This window comes from Mus caroli, chromosome 5 (genome assembly GCF_900094665.2).
Source record: "Mus caroli chromosome 5, CAROLI_EIJ_v1.1, whole genome shotgun sequence".
In the NCBI taxonomy this organism is placed as follows: domain Eukaryota; kingdom Metazoa; phylum Chordata; class Mammalia; order Rodentia; family Muridae; genus Mus; species Mus caroli.
In genome coordinates, this window is record NC_034574.1 from 136007005 (window position 1) to 136022207 (window position 15203).

The following is a 15203-nucleotide window of genomic DNA, read 5'->3' on the forward strand; positions in this document are numbered from 1 at the left end:
CCCCAACAAGGGCTGGTGGTGGCTGCTGCTGCCCTGCTGCTGCTGATTGCGGCTGTCAATGGCAGTGTTTATTGCTGGAGGGCCATTTGCTGTTTTGCTGGATTGATAGCTGGAGATACCCTGAAGGAGAACGCACTTCTTCGAGGGACGCGACCGCCCTGAATCAGCAGGAAGTAGTCTAAAGAGATCTACTTTCCCTTTCTCCTCTAAACATCTTTCTCTCCTACCTAGTGTGTGTGTGTGTGTGTGTGTGTGTGGTGGGGTTGGAAGGGTGGTAGATAGTAAAACCAATAAAGTAGCCCAAAAAAGTACACCAACAACAAACACCTCAAAATAGCTTCAGGAAGTCCCTGAAACAGGCTAAATTCACTAGACACCCCCACCCCGCCACCTTTCCCATCAGAGTAAACAATAAAAGCTGAAAATTCCCTCTGTGACTATTAGAACAGACCATCAGAGAAGGCTCAGGAAAGATGAGCTGCGAGGACAAGAGACCAGACCAGCTGCCCGAAAGAAGCAGAAACTGGCTGAGCTGCCTGGAAGAGGTTTAGACCAGAGTCACTCAGAAAGGTCACTCTCCAGCCTGATGAGCTGCCTGAGGGCTGTGCCGCGTACTCTAGGTTCTGAGCTTTGTGAGCTGTCACCCATGCTGAGGTGGGTTTTAGTGATGTATCTGTCATTGAGTCATTTCTGCTCCTGTGAGTAACCTCTCACCTGTAAGTTACCTCGATAACCCTCACTGGCACACGAGGTTAGACTTTGGTGGTGTCTGTGCGTTTGTCTGTTGTGGGATCCCATACCTGTATGTGTGGTGTCTCCCCAGGAAGAGTTTTGTCACACAACAACACTACTCAGCCATGGTGTATAGGTGGCTTCTGAAGGACAGACAGATAGCTCATGTCTGCATCTGGGGGACTCTAGCAGACTCGGAGTCAGCCCAATGCTACTGTATGTGAACTGAGTTATCTCCCTCGACTCTCAGAACCTCAGAGGTACTGAAATGACTGGCTCCTTCCTGTGCTGGCTGTGTCCCCCTCTCCCTTGGTGAGGGTCGGGAAAGTGGATACAAAGAACAAGCTTCCAGAAAACTGCTGGGTCGGCAGATGGTCCTGTTGCTGACAGGCCAGGGTGGAGGGCAGAGTGGGAATTAAAATGGTGACAGCAGCAATGGTGAGCTGTCTCTCCACAGCCCAGGCTTGCCTTGAACTTGCCGTCCTCCAGCCTCAGGTTTCAAAGAGCTTAGATGAGAGTCTGTGTAGCCAGGCCAGCTACCCGGTACATGAGTGAATCGGGGACTTCTGTGTCCTTTTCTTGTATATACTGTGTGTATATGTGTGTGTGTATACATACATATATATATATATATATATATATATACACACACACACATGTAAGTGTATACACACATAGATATATTAGAGTCATAGGCATTGCATTAGTGCCAAAAATGTCGATTTTCCTTTTTGAAGTCCATTAGATTTCATCCATATTGTTTTGATGTAATTGCTTTAAAACTACTCCTTTCTGTGGGGCCTGGGCACCATGGAACCAGGAGGAGCCAGTCTGGAGCAGGAGTGGGGTCAAGTCATGTCCAATGCTGGACAGTGGGAGTGAGGACCTCTCCTTCCCACCACCCCCACCATGTTCCAGTGCACAAAGTCCTGTGGCCCCTACCTTCTTCCCTGCCACAGGAGGTCACATAGTTGCAGCCAGGTTAAACTTTCTCTTTCCTTATAAAGTCAGGTCCACCTGGAATTCCGCTTCATGCAAATGAGGCATTCCCAGAACCTCAGCCCCAGCCAGTGATGCACACTCACCCACAAAAGGTTGAAATTGCCTCTATCCCCCCCCTCCAACTAAAGGAGCTGCTCAATGAAGTGTGTGTGTGCGCGCGCGTATGCGTGCGCGCGCGCGCACACACACACACACACACACACACACACACACAGAGTTCAGAATCCACCAGCACCGACGTGGTTGCCCTTCCTGTTCTTCCACACTGAAATCAGGTTCCGGCACCCCCATAGGGCTGCTCACAGCCGCCCGCCTGTAATTGCAGTTCCAGGTTGTCTGACGCCCTCTGCTGCTCACTATAGGCACCTGCACACATGTGGTGAACTCCATGGACACATTACACACATGCACATAAATTTAAAAGATAAAATAAAATTATTCCCTTCTAGTGAGTTTGTGACAACCTGCCAAGGTTGAGGTGAGCAGGAACAGAACAGCCCAACTAAGCCACAGTACAGACAGAGCAAGGGTGCCGTCTGTCTGAGACGGACGGCTCCAGAGGGAGGGGTCTAGGGACTAGCCCTCCAGCCCTCCTAACCCGGGGCAATTTAAGTTCTATTCTGTTCATTTTCAGACAGTCACTCAGAACTCTACCAGCTGTTGTTTTTAGAAGCAAGGGGGAAATAATTGTTACTGGGGGCTGGGCGTGAGATACATGCCTGTAATTCTAGCAGTCAGGAGGTTGAGGCAGGAGGATCAGGAATTCTGGGCTTGCCTGGGTTACAGAGAAAGTTTCAGGCCAACTTGGGCAAAATCATGTTTCAAAATAAGAAGAGGATAAGGTACCTGGCTCAGTGGTAGGGTCCTTACTGCCCAGAACTCACATGGCTCAGTGGCAGAGCCCCTGCCCATAATCTACCAGTAAGGAGATGGGATGTGGCTCAGTGGTAGCGCTCCTGCCTAGAATCCCCCAGTAAGGGACTGGGGTGTGGCTCAGTGGTAGAGCCCCTGCCTAGAATCCCCCAGTGTGGGGCTGGGGGTGTAGTTCAGTGGTGGAGCCCCTGCCTAGAATCCCCCAGTGAGGGGCTGGGGGTGTGGCTCAGTGGTAGAGCCCCTGCCTAGAATCCCCCAGTGTGGGGCTGGGGGCGTGGCTCAGTGGTGGAGCCCCTGCCTAGAATCCCCCAGGGAGGGGCTGGGGGCGTGGCTCAGTGGTAGAGCCCCTGCCTGGAGACTCTCGGGGGGGGGGGGGGGACTGTGGAGCGTGGCTTAGAGGTAGACCTTTGTCCAACATCAGCAAAGCTTTAAGTTTCATCCCAGACCACAGCACCAAGAAGGCTGTGTGTGTGTGTGTGTGTGTGTGTGTGTGTGTGTGTGTGACAGTTTCTCATCTCTGGATGCCTTTTAAATAAAGAGCAAGAGGGTCCTGTGTCCACTGCTTTCCGCAAGCCTCTGAATCTCACTATGATGTAACAGTACTTCGGAAACAGCATTATATTTCTTTTTACTGCTGCCTTCTGCTTCTCTTGGGTGACACCAGTTCTCTACTTACAGGATTTAAACTGTCTTTTTCTTTTTGGTATACAGTATCACTACGTAGCCCAGGCTATCCTCCAACTCTGGATCCTCCTTCGGCATCCCAAGTTCTGGGAGTACAGGTTTGAACTACCATGTCTGGCTGCCTTCCTCCTCTCTTTTATGAGACAAGATCTTGCTATGTAGCCCAGGCTGGCCTTGAACTCACTATTTTTCTGCATCTGCTTTCCAAGTGCTGGGATTACAAGTGTATGCCGCCAAACCTGGAAAATCCTCCCAACCCCCCCCCCACTCCCGACTCCCCTCTCTCTGCCTTTGGCTTTCATTTCCCCCCAAGTGTCGTGGGCAGGTCTCCTCTGCTGCCAGCATCAAGGGCAAAAACAAAAACAAAAACAAAAACAAAAAAAAAAAAACTGCATCAGAATGTGTGTGAGGTGAGGTGCAGCAGGAAGAGGCTGGGGACCTGGAGGACAGGCTCCACGCGCACACCTTCCGACACCATGTACTGCTCAGCAGTCCCTGCCCTATGTGATCTGGTAAGCATGGCTTACAGCCTTTCTGAGACCCCCAGTCTCTGTCCCCACACCTCCAGCCAGGAGGTAGAGGCTCCTCTAGCCACCTCTCCCCATAGCTTGGCCCTGGAGATTGTGGATCCTGGGTCACATGGTGTTGACCACTTGGGTAGCATCTAGATGGCTTAGGCTAGGTGAGGGCTACCTGGAAGTTCTTTGTAAACTCTTCCTGGCAATCTCTGCTTCAGCCATGGGCTCTTACATCAGGGGACAGTAAAGGATGTACAAATGGCTTGGGGACATTCCAACAGAGGCCCCGAATCTGCTTCTAACGCCTGTAGTGTGGACTCCCTGGGAAGGAAGGTTTGACCTTCCACCCAGAGCAGGACTCCCGGCTTTTATTTACACACCGACCAGGCTGCCACTGTGACCTTGTCTATGAACACAGGGCAGGTATCTGCACCAGATATGTCCACGTTTCATCTTGACAAATATTTTCAAGATTTATGTCATGACCATTCACTGCCTCGACCAAGTTCACTGCATTGTGACAACCTGAAGACCAGTTTTTGTTTGTTTATTTGTTTTGTTTTTTGTTGGAGGCAGGGTCTCATGTAACCCAGGCTATCCGCCAACTCACTATGTGCCTGACAATGACCTGGAACCTCTGTCTCCTGTCTGCACCTCCCAAGTGCTGGGACTATATGGGTCCACACACTGGGTTTGTATGGTGCTAGAGATGAAAACCAGGGCTTTCTGCTAGGCAAGCAATTTACAGTAGGCTGGGCTCCATCCTCTGCTCCCCCCTTCCAGTTTCTCCTTAAGTATTCAGAATGATCCATTCCTTTTCCAGTTCACACACACACACACACACACACACACACACACACTCTAAACATTTCATTTGCTGGTTAGTGTTTGGTTGTATCAAACCTCACGGAGTTGTTTGCTACCAAGCCAGTTCTCAGTTCTATTTTCCCAGGCAAGGACAAAGCTGGGCAGTCTCTTTCACCGACCTGGAGATGGTTTGGGAGGAGAGGAGAGAAATCTGTGAACTTGGTGCTTGGGGGGTGGGGGTGGGGCGGCCTGGGTCACAGGCAGGATGGAAGTCTTCCTTTCTTAAGGATAATTCAAGATACCCAGAAAGACCTCAAGATGGGGTTAAGACCAGGACCTAGGGTTGCGGTGTGTGTGGATGGCGCTAACACCTCTCAGTGCTTCCCGGATGCAGAGTTCTGCTGGGCCCTTGTAGAAGGCCCGGGCCTGGAGGATCGCAGGAGTCCCAGGCCTCGGGAGCGTCCTGCCCCATGCAGCTGGCGCTCGTGCCTGCGGATCTGCACCTTGTGCCTGAAGCGCTCTCCACAGTCCTCGCACACGTAGGGCCGCTCTCCCGAGTGGGTGCGGCGGTGGCGCAGCAGGTTGGAGGAGACGCTGAAGCGCTTGCCGCAGTCACCGCAGACGTAGGGCCGCTCTCCGGTGTGGGTGCGCTGATGCTGCACGAGCGCCGAGCTCTCGCTGAAGCACTTGGAGCAGTAGGTGCAGGCATAGGGCTTCTCGCCCGTGTGGATGCGCTGGTGGGTCACCAGGTTGGAATGTTGTGAGAAGCTCTTGCCGCACTCACTGCAGAGATATGGCCTCTCCCCAGTGTGTGTGGCTTGGTGTCGCACCAGGTCCGTGCTGCGGCTGAAACCCTTGCCACACTCGCCGCAGATGGTCGGCCTGTCCCGGGCTCGCCGCTTCCTCCGCTGTTTGGCGGGAGTCAGAGCCGCACTCCCCGCGGGGCCCGGGATGGCCACCACAGTGGATGTGGCCACAGCGGGCAGCACCATGAGCTCTTGCAGCACCACGTAACCTGGAGGGGTCACCACGACGGTGGCTGGAGCCGGCGTTGAACCTCCTGGAGCTGGCACCAGCTCTAGTTGCAGCTCTGGCTGCACAGAGGTCAGCTCCAGTTGCAGCTCCTGCTGCTGGGCGCCTAGCTCCACCGGGGTCAGCTCCAGGTGCACCTCCTGTTGCTCCAGCTGCTGCTGCTGCAGCTGCTCCAGCTGCTGCTGCTGTTCCAGGTGCTTCTCCAGCTGACGTAGCTGCTCCTGCATTTTTAGCTGCAGCTGCCGCTGTTCCTGCAGCCTTTCCAGCTCTTGCTGCCTCTCCAGCTCCTGCTCAGACCCCACGTCCACCGGCATGAGCTCAAGTTCCACTTCCTCATCCTCTGGTGGAAGAGGCTGCAGCTGCTGCTGTAGCTGTTCCTGCTGCTGTTGCAACAACTGCTGCTGCAGCAACTGTTCCTGCTGCTGCAGTAATAGTTGGTGCTGCAATTGTGCCTGTTGCTGCTGCAACAGCTGCTGCTGCAACTGTGCCTGTTGCTGCTGCAGCAATAGTTGCTGCTGTAGCTGTCCCTGTGGCTGCAGCACCAATACCTGCTGCTGTAAGTGTTGCTGTTGCAACTGTCCCTGCTGCTGCTGCAGTTGCTGCTGTTGGAGCAGCTGCTGCTGAAACTGCTCCTGTTGTTGTTGCAACAGCTTTTGCTCTTGCACTTGTTGTAACTGCAATACTTGATCTTGCACATGCTGCAGCAGCAACTGTCTCTGCTGTTGTAACATTTGCTTTTGGAGAAGCTGTGGGTGCTGTGACTGTTGCTGCTCTTGCGTTGGCTGCTGTAATGGCAGTTGTCCCTGCACTTGCTGCTGCAGTAGCAGCACTTGCTGCTGCGGTACAGGTTCATATAGTTGCTGCTGCACAAGATACTGCTGTTGAATTTGCTGCAGTTGCAGCTGTTCCTGCTGCTGTTGAAACATCTGTTGTGCTTGGTGTGGAAGCTGCATCGTTTGGTGCTGCTGCAGCAACAAATGTTGCTCTTGTCCAAGTCTTGGCAGCTGCACCACCTGCAGCTGTGGTTTTGGTTGCTGGTGCTGCATGGGCCGGTTTTCCTGCTGTTCTTGCTGGGGCGGAGACAGCTGCTGTTGTCCATCTTGCTGCTGCTGTGATTCTGGCTGGGATCCTAACAGCTGATGCTGAGGTTGCTGCTCTTGCAACTGCCTGTGCTCAGGCTGACGTTTCTGCTCTGCCTGCTGCTTAACCCGGTGCACTCGCAAGTCCTGCGGTTCCTCCTGCTCTGGCTCAATATAGTAATAGGCCCCGAATGATGCTGCAAGCACTGGCTGCTGTGGATGGCTGCTTCCCTCCTGGACCTCTTCTTCCTCCTGGCTTCCATTCCCACCACTGCCACCTGTAGTGGAAATGGCAGGAAGCCAGGCGAGAAGGAGTGATAGGCAGGATCCGGACCAGACCCCCAGAAGGATTCACTCGGGATACACTAAGGGGCTCTGAGCGGGGACCCAAAAATGTGAGAGCAAGTGACAATGATGACAGAACAAACATTCCCAGAGTCCCCTGATCACCCTGTTCAGACTCCCACTGAGCCCTCTTCAAATGAGTCCCATGCTTAGCTCTTGGGGATCCTGACACAATTCCCTGAAATGTGTCTTTATCCCCATGCAGGGAGGCCACCTAGTCCAGTGGCTGAGCTCTGAACCCATTTATGGTCACACTGTCTATCTATCTATCTATCTATCTATCTATCTATCTATCTATCTATCTATCTATCTATCCATCCATCCATCCATCTATCCATCTATCTATCTATCTATCTATCTATCTATCTATCTATCTATCTATCTTTCTTTCTTTCTATCTATCTATCTATCTATCTATCTGGTTTTTTGATAGAGGATTTCTTTGTGTAGCCCTGGCTGTCCCTCTATAGACCAGGCTGGCCTTAAACTCACAGAGATCTGCCTGCCTCTGCCTCCCAAGTGCTGGGATTAAAGGTGTGCACCACCACCGCCAGATAACAGTCACACTTTAAATAAGTGAAATTTGTCTTGTCTGTGAATAACAAGCCATTTCTATAAGGATACAGCAAGCCATTTCTAGAAAGCACTGAAGCATCAAGGAAGCCAGGGAGATCAGGTATGGAGTCTGTACTTCAGAAGTTAACTGAAAAGTCAGGCACAGCAGCACACCTGTAACTCCAGCCTCAGAGGGTGGAGAGAGGGGGTCCCTGGAGGAAGCTGGCTGGGAAGACTAGCCATATAGGCAAGCTTTGAGCACGATTCAGAGACCCTGACCCATTGAATAAGGTGGAAGAATGATCAAGTATGACTTGACATCAATCTGGGGCCTCCAAATGCATGTGCACACATGTCCATCCATACCCATGCACCTGAGCACCCAAATGCAGACAAGAAACATGAACACACATATGCACACCACACACACCACACACACACACACACAGATAGTTGTGTGTAATTATATTTTACAAAAACAAGCTTTCTAATCACCTTTGTCAAATACATTTTTAAAATCTGTGTGTCTTGTGTATATGGGCATGTGTGTCCATGCGTGTGCTTGTGGGAACATAGGTACCACAGCACACCTATAGAGGTCAGAGGACAACCTTGGGTGTTGGGCCTGACCTTGCACTTGGAGACAGGGTCTCCTGTCGGCCGCTGCACAGGCCTGCCAGGCTAGCTGGCCCCGGAGTGTGCACGGATTCTCCTGCCTCTACCTCCCCTCTCATAACGGAAGTGCTCCGATTCCGACAATGAACTACTCTGCTTCCACTTGAACTCTGGGGGTTCAAACTCCTGTCCTCAAGCTTGAAGGGCGAATGCTCTCCCCACTGAGCCACCACCCCAGCCCCTGGAACACTTTTTTTTTCTTTCTAGAGCCGCTTCCACAGAGCAGCTGGGTGTTGGGCGGTAGGTGCAGACAGCTGCGGGAACACGTCCCGAGGGTAAGATCAGCACCCTCTCACACACTCCTCCGTTCTCGTGCCTCCTCTGCAGGGACAGACCTCACCTCGGTGTGAATCTCCTCATTTCTAGCTTGGTCACGTGGTCACTCTGACTTCCTGGGACAGCAGTTTCCACAGAAGCATTTTATTGACCATGTAGTTAGATGTCACCTGAAGTGTTATGCCTGCTAGAGTTAAATTTACAAGCGGAAAGAGTCTTTGTTCAATTTGTAGGGCCCGATTTGATCGGTCTATTCTAATTTTCCTGATATATATTCTCCTCACTGTGCAATAGTGTCTTATTGTATATAGTCCTAGCCTGGAGCTCACTACACAGGTCAAACTGAGCCTCCCAAGTTCTAGGATTCCAGTCACATGTCCCCACGCCCAGTTCATCCTGGTTCTCTAAGCTCTGTTCAAGCCTGCCCCTCACTGTCACTGTGCTTTAAAGCACAGAGTGTGAAAACAGACTCCTGTCCACCCTTAAAGGCTGCCCCACCCCTGCATGGGTCTCAGGGAGGGGACTGGGAAGTTCTGCACCCTGGGAACCTGTGTGGCAGGTGGGGGGAAGGAGACAGATGTTGAGAAAATGAGACAAGGGTAGAGGGAAGGACAGGAAAGAAGCCATTTAGCCACTGTCTGAGGCACTAGAGACAGAGAAAAACCCTCCAGTTCCAGGTGGGAAATGGGGGGGGGGCAGTGCACCTGGGAAAAGCAGGTTAGAGCCAGCCCAGGTGTGGGGGTCAGGGCTGAGGCTACTGAATCCTGTCAAGGTGTCTCTCTCTCTCCAGCAAGACCTTGGCCTGGCAGCCACCTCAACAGGTCCTACACTAAGTTTCAAGGTAGCTGGGGTTAGCAGTCATGAATATGCTGGACACACATGGGGTCCCTCCGTGGTGGTCTGGGTTGTGCCAGCTTGTGACTCAACTAAAGAATCCTTGCTGGGGGCCCTACTGTCTCCATACCCAAACCCTCACCTGAGAGGGTGTCAGGCCCCGGACCCCCATCCTCAAGACATCGAAGCTCCAACACATAGGTCTGGGTTGCTGGGCCCAGCTCCATCCTGGCGGTCACACCAGGGTCTCCCAGAGTAGGCTGTGCTAAGAGGAATAAAGGAAGCTGTTCAGAAGAGGGGTGGTGGTGGCCGAACCCCAATTCCCACACAGAATAGCCAGAGCTGTTATTTGATGGATGTACTCCGGGATTCACCTCCGCTGACCAGTGGCCCTCTGTCTCCAATACTGACCCATAACTGTGGGAACTAACCTCTTCCCAAGACTGGAAAGCTTGTGGCACGCCTGAGGGTACCTACAGGTACAGCTCCTTGTCCCCTTCCAAAGCATCCCCCAGGCTTCTAAGGCCACATAGGTCTTGTGTCACCCTGGGTCAGGACACCCTGGGAAGGTAGGTGTCTAGAGCACTGTAGCCCACAGCAGGAGCCTTCTGCAGGCCTATGCTCCTGTCCTGAGTCCACTCTGAAGAAGTGGTCTGCAAATGCGGGAGTCCCCACTCCCCCACGCCAGCTGACTACACCTCCCTCTGGCTTTGGAAGCCCTCCTTAGAAAGGCGCGCGCGCGCCTGCAAGGATCTCCCGCCAGGCCTCACCTGGAACAGCATTTCCCGCCGCCGGCAGCAGCCTCTGCACTAGGGGAGGTGTGGTCACCAGTGGCCACAAGGTGAAGGCCACGGCTGTTCAGCCAGCTCCTTCCGGAGGTACCTTCATCTAGAATGAGCCACGGAGGCTCTGACCACCCCCGGGAGAACCCTTTACGGGCACTCTGCGGGATCTTCGCTGTCAGAGCTGCCGAGGTCGCCCTGGGCCAAGACAAGGTGCAGAGTGGAGTTCCCAGGCAGAAGTTGGTGGAGACTCTCGCGGGGACAGGGAAGGGAGGCAGGGTTCCAAATCCAGAGCAGGGATCAGGGTTGGTCCGGGTGGCCCATGGCGCGCAGCAGGGCCCAAACTAGGGCCCTAGGTTGGCTCGGTGGAAACCGGGTGACAAGAGTTCCTGGACGATCACCCGCCACAGGTGCCCGGGGGGCGGGGGGCGGGCGCCGCGGCCGGGCCAGGTCCCCGATCGCTCGCCCGCCCTCCCGTGCTGTGCATCCGTGCGGGAAGCGGCCAGGCCAGGGCGGGGGCGCTGGGGGGCCGGCACAGGAAGTCCCCCCGGCATCCGCATCCTGTCCCCCGCCCTTGCCGCCCGCCGCGCCCCCGCGCCCCGGCCCCCGCCGCCACCACCGTGGCCGCTGCCTTCGCCTAAGCCACAGTCGCCGCCGCCTCTCTAGGCCCCGCAGCTAGCTCTGTGGGCTTAACCCTTCCCGGCCCGGCCACTCACCAGGGCCCCCCCGGGGGAGGTGTGGGTGGGAATGGGGACAGGATGGTCGGCCCTGCGTGCTTCCCAGGGTCCGCCGATGCTGGGCGCAGCGCACGCCGCAACGCATCGCCTGGTTCGGTGCGCGTGTCCGTGCGCCACGGTTGGCGACTGCCACTGAGGCTGCATGGATGGAAGAGGAAGGGGGTTCCCATCCAACACCCCCATATTCTCTGAGTCAAAGGCGTGGCTTCAGGACGCCCTTCCCCTGACTGAGGGGTACAAGTTGGGGCTAATTAGCTCGTAGTTAACCAGTTAATGGGGAAGCCCCCTCCTGACCTCAGCAGCTCAGAACAGCCAACCCAGACTCTTGAGTTGGCACAGATAGACAGGTAGAGACTGTGCCAGCTCCATCAGGGACACCCTCAGGAACTGAGGGACCTGCTGGTATCTCTTTGGGTTCTTGCTCTCTCCAGTGGCCAGAGGCCCTCCCTCATTCAGCTACCAGCCAGGAGGAGGGGAATGGAGAGGCCCCCTTCCAGCGTACAGAGCCAAGGCAGCTCCAGTGGCTTTTCCCTGTTNGTTTGTTCCCTGCCTGGGGGTAGGAGTGAGAATGGAAATTGGGGTGTGTGTGTTTCTTTTCCAAGAGGCTTGAGCTGACCATCTGTATTTCCCCATTTCCCCTCGCGCAGCTTTATGAGCAGACCACAGGCTTCTGGCGAATTCACATAAGAAGCCCTGCTTCATTTCTGTAGAAAAGAGGCAGAGGATGAGGCTCGGTGAGCCCTCTGAGTGCCCTGGCACTCACAAAGCCCTAGGTTCCACCCTCAGTAGTGCATAAAACCCACACCGAGGTATGTGTCTGGCATTCCAGAACTCCGAAGGAGGATCAGGAGTCCAAAGTCATCCTTGGCTACATAGCAAGTCTGAGGCCAGCCTGGGCTACATGGGACACTGTCTCAGAAATAAATCAATTTAAAAAAATTTGTTTTTTCTGAAAAAACTCAGATCTGGCAACAAAAGCGCTGCCTCTATAGAATGGAGATGTCCCCAGAAGGGGGGAGAATCCTTCCTAGGATCACAGCCCTGTTCTTCCTGTGTCCTCGCTTACAGCACAGTCTGCAATTCACACTATTCCTGTTCCCCCAACCCCCAAGCCTGACTTTGAAATCCTGAACGATGGATGTCTGTCTGACTTGCAGAGCAGTAGCCCTCTTACAAGGGAAATGGGTGCAGAGGGCCAGAGCCAATACACTGAGCTGTGGGTATACCAGTAGGGGACCAGCTTTGGAGGCAGGGTAATTTGGAGTGACCAGGGCTTCTTGCAGCCAGGTAACCAGAGGCACCACATAGTCTTCCATCTGTGAGGGTAGAGACAGGATGCCAGGCAGTGTAAGGACAGCTGAGCAGACAGGTAAAGGATGGGGTGTCCTTCCCCTCCCCTAAGTGGATTGGAGCCTCTTCCAGAGACCTCAGTCCCTAGTGTTTCCATCCTCTGTGTATCGTGTGTGTGTACATGTAGAAGCCATATGTCAATACTGGGTATTTTCCACCTTTAAAAAAAAAAAAAAGGAGGATGCACATTTATTTGTGTGCCCGTGTGTGAGCATGTGGATATTTGAGTGCAGGTACTTTGGAGTCCACAAGGGGGCAGCACTGAAGCCATCTCTTCAGTCCATCTCCACCTTATTTTTTGACCTAGATCTCTCACTGATTAGCTAAACTGCTGGCCACTAAACTCCAGAATCAGCCATCTCTGTCTCTGAAGCATGTGAGTACAGGTCCACACCACTGTGCTTGGCTTTGATATGAGTGAAGGCAAGAGAGATGTAGCTTAAGTTGGTGCATGCTTACCAAGCAGCCCCAAAGCCCTGGGGTTTGGTCTCTGGCACTGACTCCAACAGTGCTTTCCTGAATTCCATGTGTTGATCTAGTGCACAGCAAACCTGAGTGGGCCAGGGGAAATCCTGACCTTGTAACCAGTTGGCCAGGAGTCTGGGTAGACTGGGGACCCTGGAACTGGTCTCACCAGGACTATGCCCCAACCTGTGTAGTCTGCACCCATTCTGGTGGTTACGGTTTTGTTGCAGCTTTGGATGAATGCATGTTTACTGTTTCCATGGTTACACTTAAGACATCATCTTTGGGGCTGAGCCCAGAAATCTTCTCCTGAGTTTGTCAGTTCTAACCGCTCTGATGTTGACTTACTCAGTATTTTCTTCATTTTATTTGTATTGATTGAGCCATGATTTCTCTTGGCAGTCCTTCCCATATCTTTCTCTCATCTCAACCTCACACCCAGTCAAAATGATTAGAAATCTAGCTTTTCTTTTTGGTTTTAAAATCACATTTATTCCTTGGAGCAGGGGAGGGGGCCATGTACCACAGTTTGTAAGTCCCCTCCTTCTCTCTTGTGGCTCCAAGGAACCAAACTCACGTTGTCAGGCGTGGTGGCAAGCACCTTTACCCACTGAGCTGACACACCAGCATTACTCTAAGTTTCTCTTTTTATTTTGGTTTTTTGAGACAGGGTTTCTCTGTGTAGCCCTGGTCATCCTGGAACTTGCTCTGTAGCCCAGACCGACCGACCAACCTCAAACTCAGAGATCCACCTGTTGAGGCAATCTTGTATCCCAGGCTAGCCTCAAACTCACCATGTAGACCTTGAACTTCTGATCCTCCTACTTGGCCCTCCTAAGTGCGAGGGATACAGGTATGGACCACCATGACCAGTGTATTCAGTGCTGAGGAGTGAACCTAGAGTCTCGTGAATGCTATCCAAGCACTTTATCAACTGACCTACGCTCTGAGCTCCCTTCTGTATAGTTTCTGGCAGGAATTTTGTCAGGAACAGACAGAGAGCCGTCGGCCCACGTAACCAATTTCTCTATGATTGGGGCAGTTCCAGCCACTACAGGAAATGTGGTGGCAAAGTGGTTACCAAGGAGCCCAGAGTCACCAGACACCATCACTAGCATCCACCATGGGTTCCCTTCTGTCTAGGTCCTGGTCAAGATCACTAGGAGGCGGGCTCTGGAGCTGGAAGCATCCGGTCAGCCTGATGAACTGAGCAGCTATGCAGGTGCTGTGACATGGCAAGACTGCAGAAATCAGGCCACAGGAGTGAGCCCAATCCTCACTCAGTCTTGGTTTCTGAAACCGTGGAGAGAGAAGGACCCTTAGCCTGGCACACAAGGTAGTTTTCTGCCTCTCAGGTAAGCCCGGGCTCAAGGAAAGTGCAGACAACTGGGAAGGGACGCTGCAGAGATGGACACCGGCTTTAAATAGTTAACACCTGGGAGCTTAAAACCCACAGAGGCCAGATGAGGTTCGTGAAGATCAATATAAACAATAAAACAAACAAACAGACCAAAAAAAAAACCCACCCCTGGGTGTGGGGTGCAAGCCTAGAATCTAGCACAGCGGAGGAGGAGATGGGAGGGTCTGGGCTCATCCTCAGCTACATACTATTTCAAATTCAAGGCTAGCCTGGGCTATATGAGGCTTTATCTAAAAATTATAACAACAATAATAAATTTAAATAAGTACTGGGGAGATCTACTGGGGGGGGTAAAGTATCTGCCATGAGGGCCTGAGTTCAGGTCCCCAGCACACATGTAAAACCCCCAGAGAGGAGAGAGCAGGACCCCTGGGGCTTCACGGCCAGGCAGCCTAGCCAAAACGCTTTGAGCGCCAGGTTCAGTGAGAGCCCCCATCTCAGGAGTATAAGACAGAGTGGGACAGAGATGGATTCTAGGTGTCTGACCTCTATATGTGTGTACATGGACAAGTACACACATGCATGCACACAAGCATGCACCATACACACACACTGCATGCACACATGCATGCATCTGTGCAAAGACAGGAAGAACCTTATCTGCCCCTGGTCCTGCTGTGTGGCAGTAGGCATCCCAGCCTTGGTAGTAGGACAAGGTGGGAACATCTGGGAGGATCAGGAAACAGAGATTGAACAGGAATGGGGTGTGGCTATAAGCGCCAAGGACCACCTTCCTGAAACTGACCTTCCTCTGTCTAGACTCCACTTCCCAAAGGCTGTATGGTGTCCTAAAACAGCCGCTAGAGACCGTGTGTGCAGACACACGCACACTTGTGAGGACACCTCGCATTCAAATTGTGACACTCCTCAACGCTCACCTGGCCCAGACACCTAATTTATCAGCAACCAGCTCTATGTTCTCCAGTGTAGGGTAGCTTTCAGTCCCTCTTGGAGTCTATTCCTGGCATTGGCACCATTGGAGCAGCCTCTAAAGGCTTATGTGTTTACACTTGCCTGGCCTGCGTGATGGCCACTTT

The 15203-nt window shown here is 53.0% G+C and overlaps 1 protein-coding gene across 2 annotated transcripts; it reads right to left on the bottom strand.

The window, feature by feature from the left end:
• Positions 1–4692: 4692 nt before the first annotated feature.
• Positions 4693–10706, bottom strand: Znf853 (zinc finger protein 853). Of its 2 annotated transcripts, XM_029477754.1 has the most exons (3): positions 10183–10706; positions 9555–9672; positions 4693–7005 (listed from the first exon to the last, which is right to left on the bottom strand). In XM_029477754.1, the coding sequence occupies exons 1-3, from the start codon at positions 10192–10194 to the stop codon at positions 4991–4993; spliced, it is 2145 nt and encodes a 714-aa protein (XP_029333614.1). In that variant the 5' UTR covers positions 10195–10706; the 3' UTR covers positions 4693–4990. The 2 variants fall into 2 exon arrangements, 1 of the variants encoding a protein (XP_029333614.1); XR_003836717.1 differs by lacking the exon at positions 4693–7005 and having other exon boundaries at positions 9150–9677.
• Positions 10707–15203: the final 4497 nt, after the last annotated feature.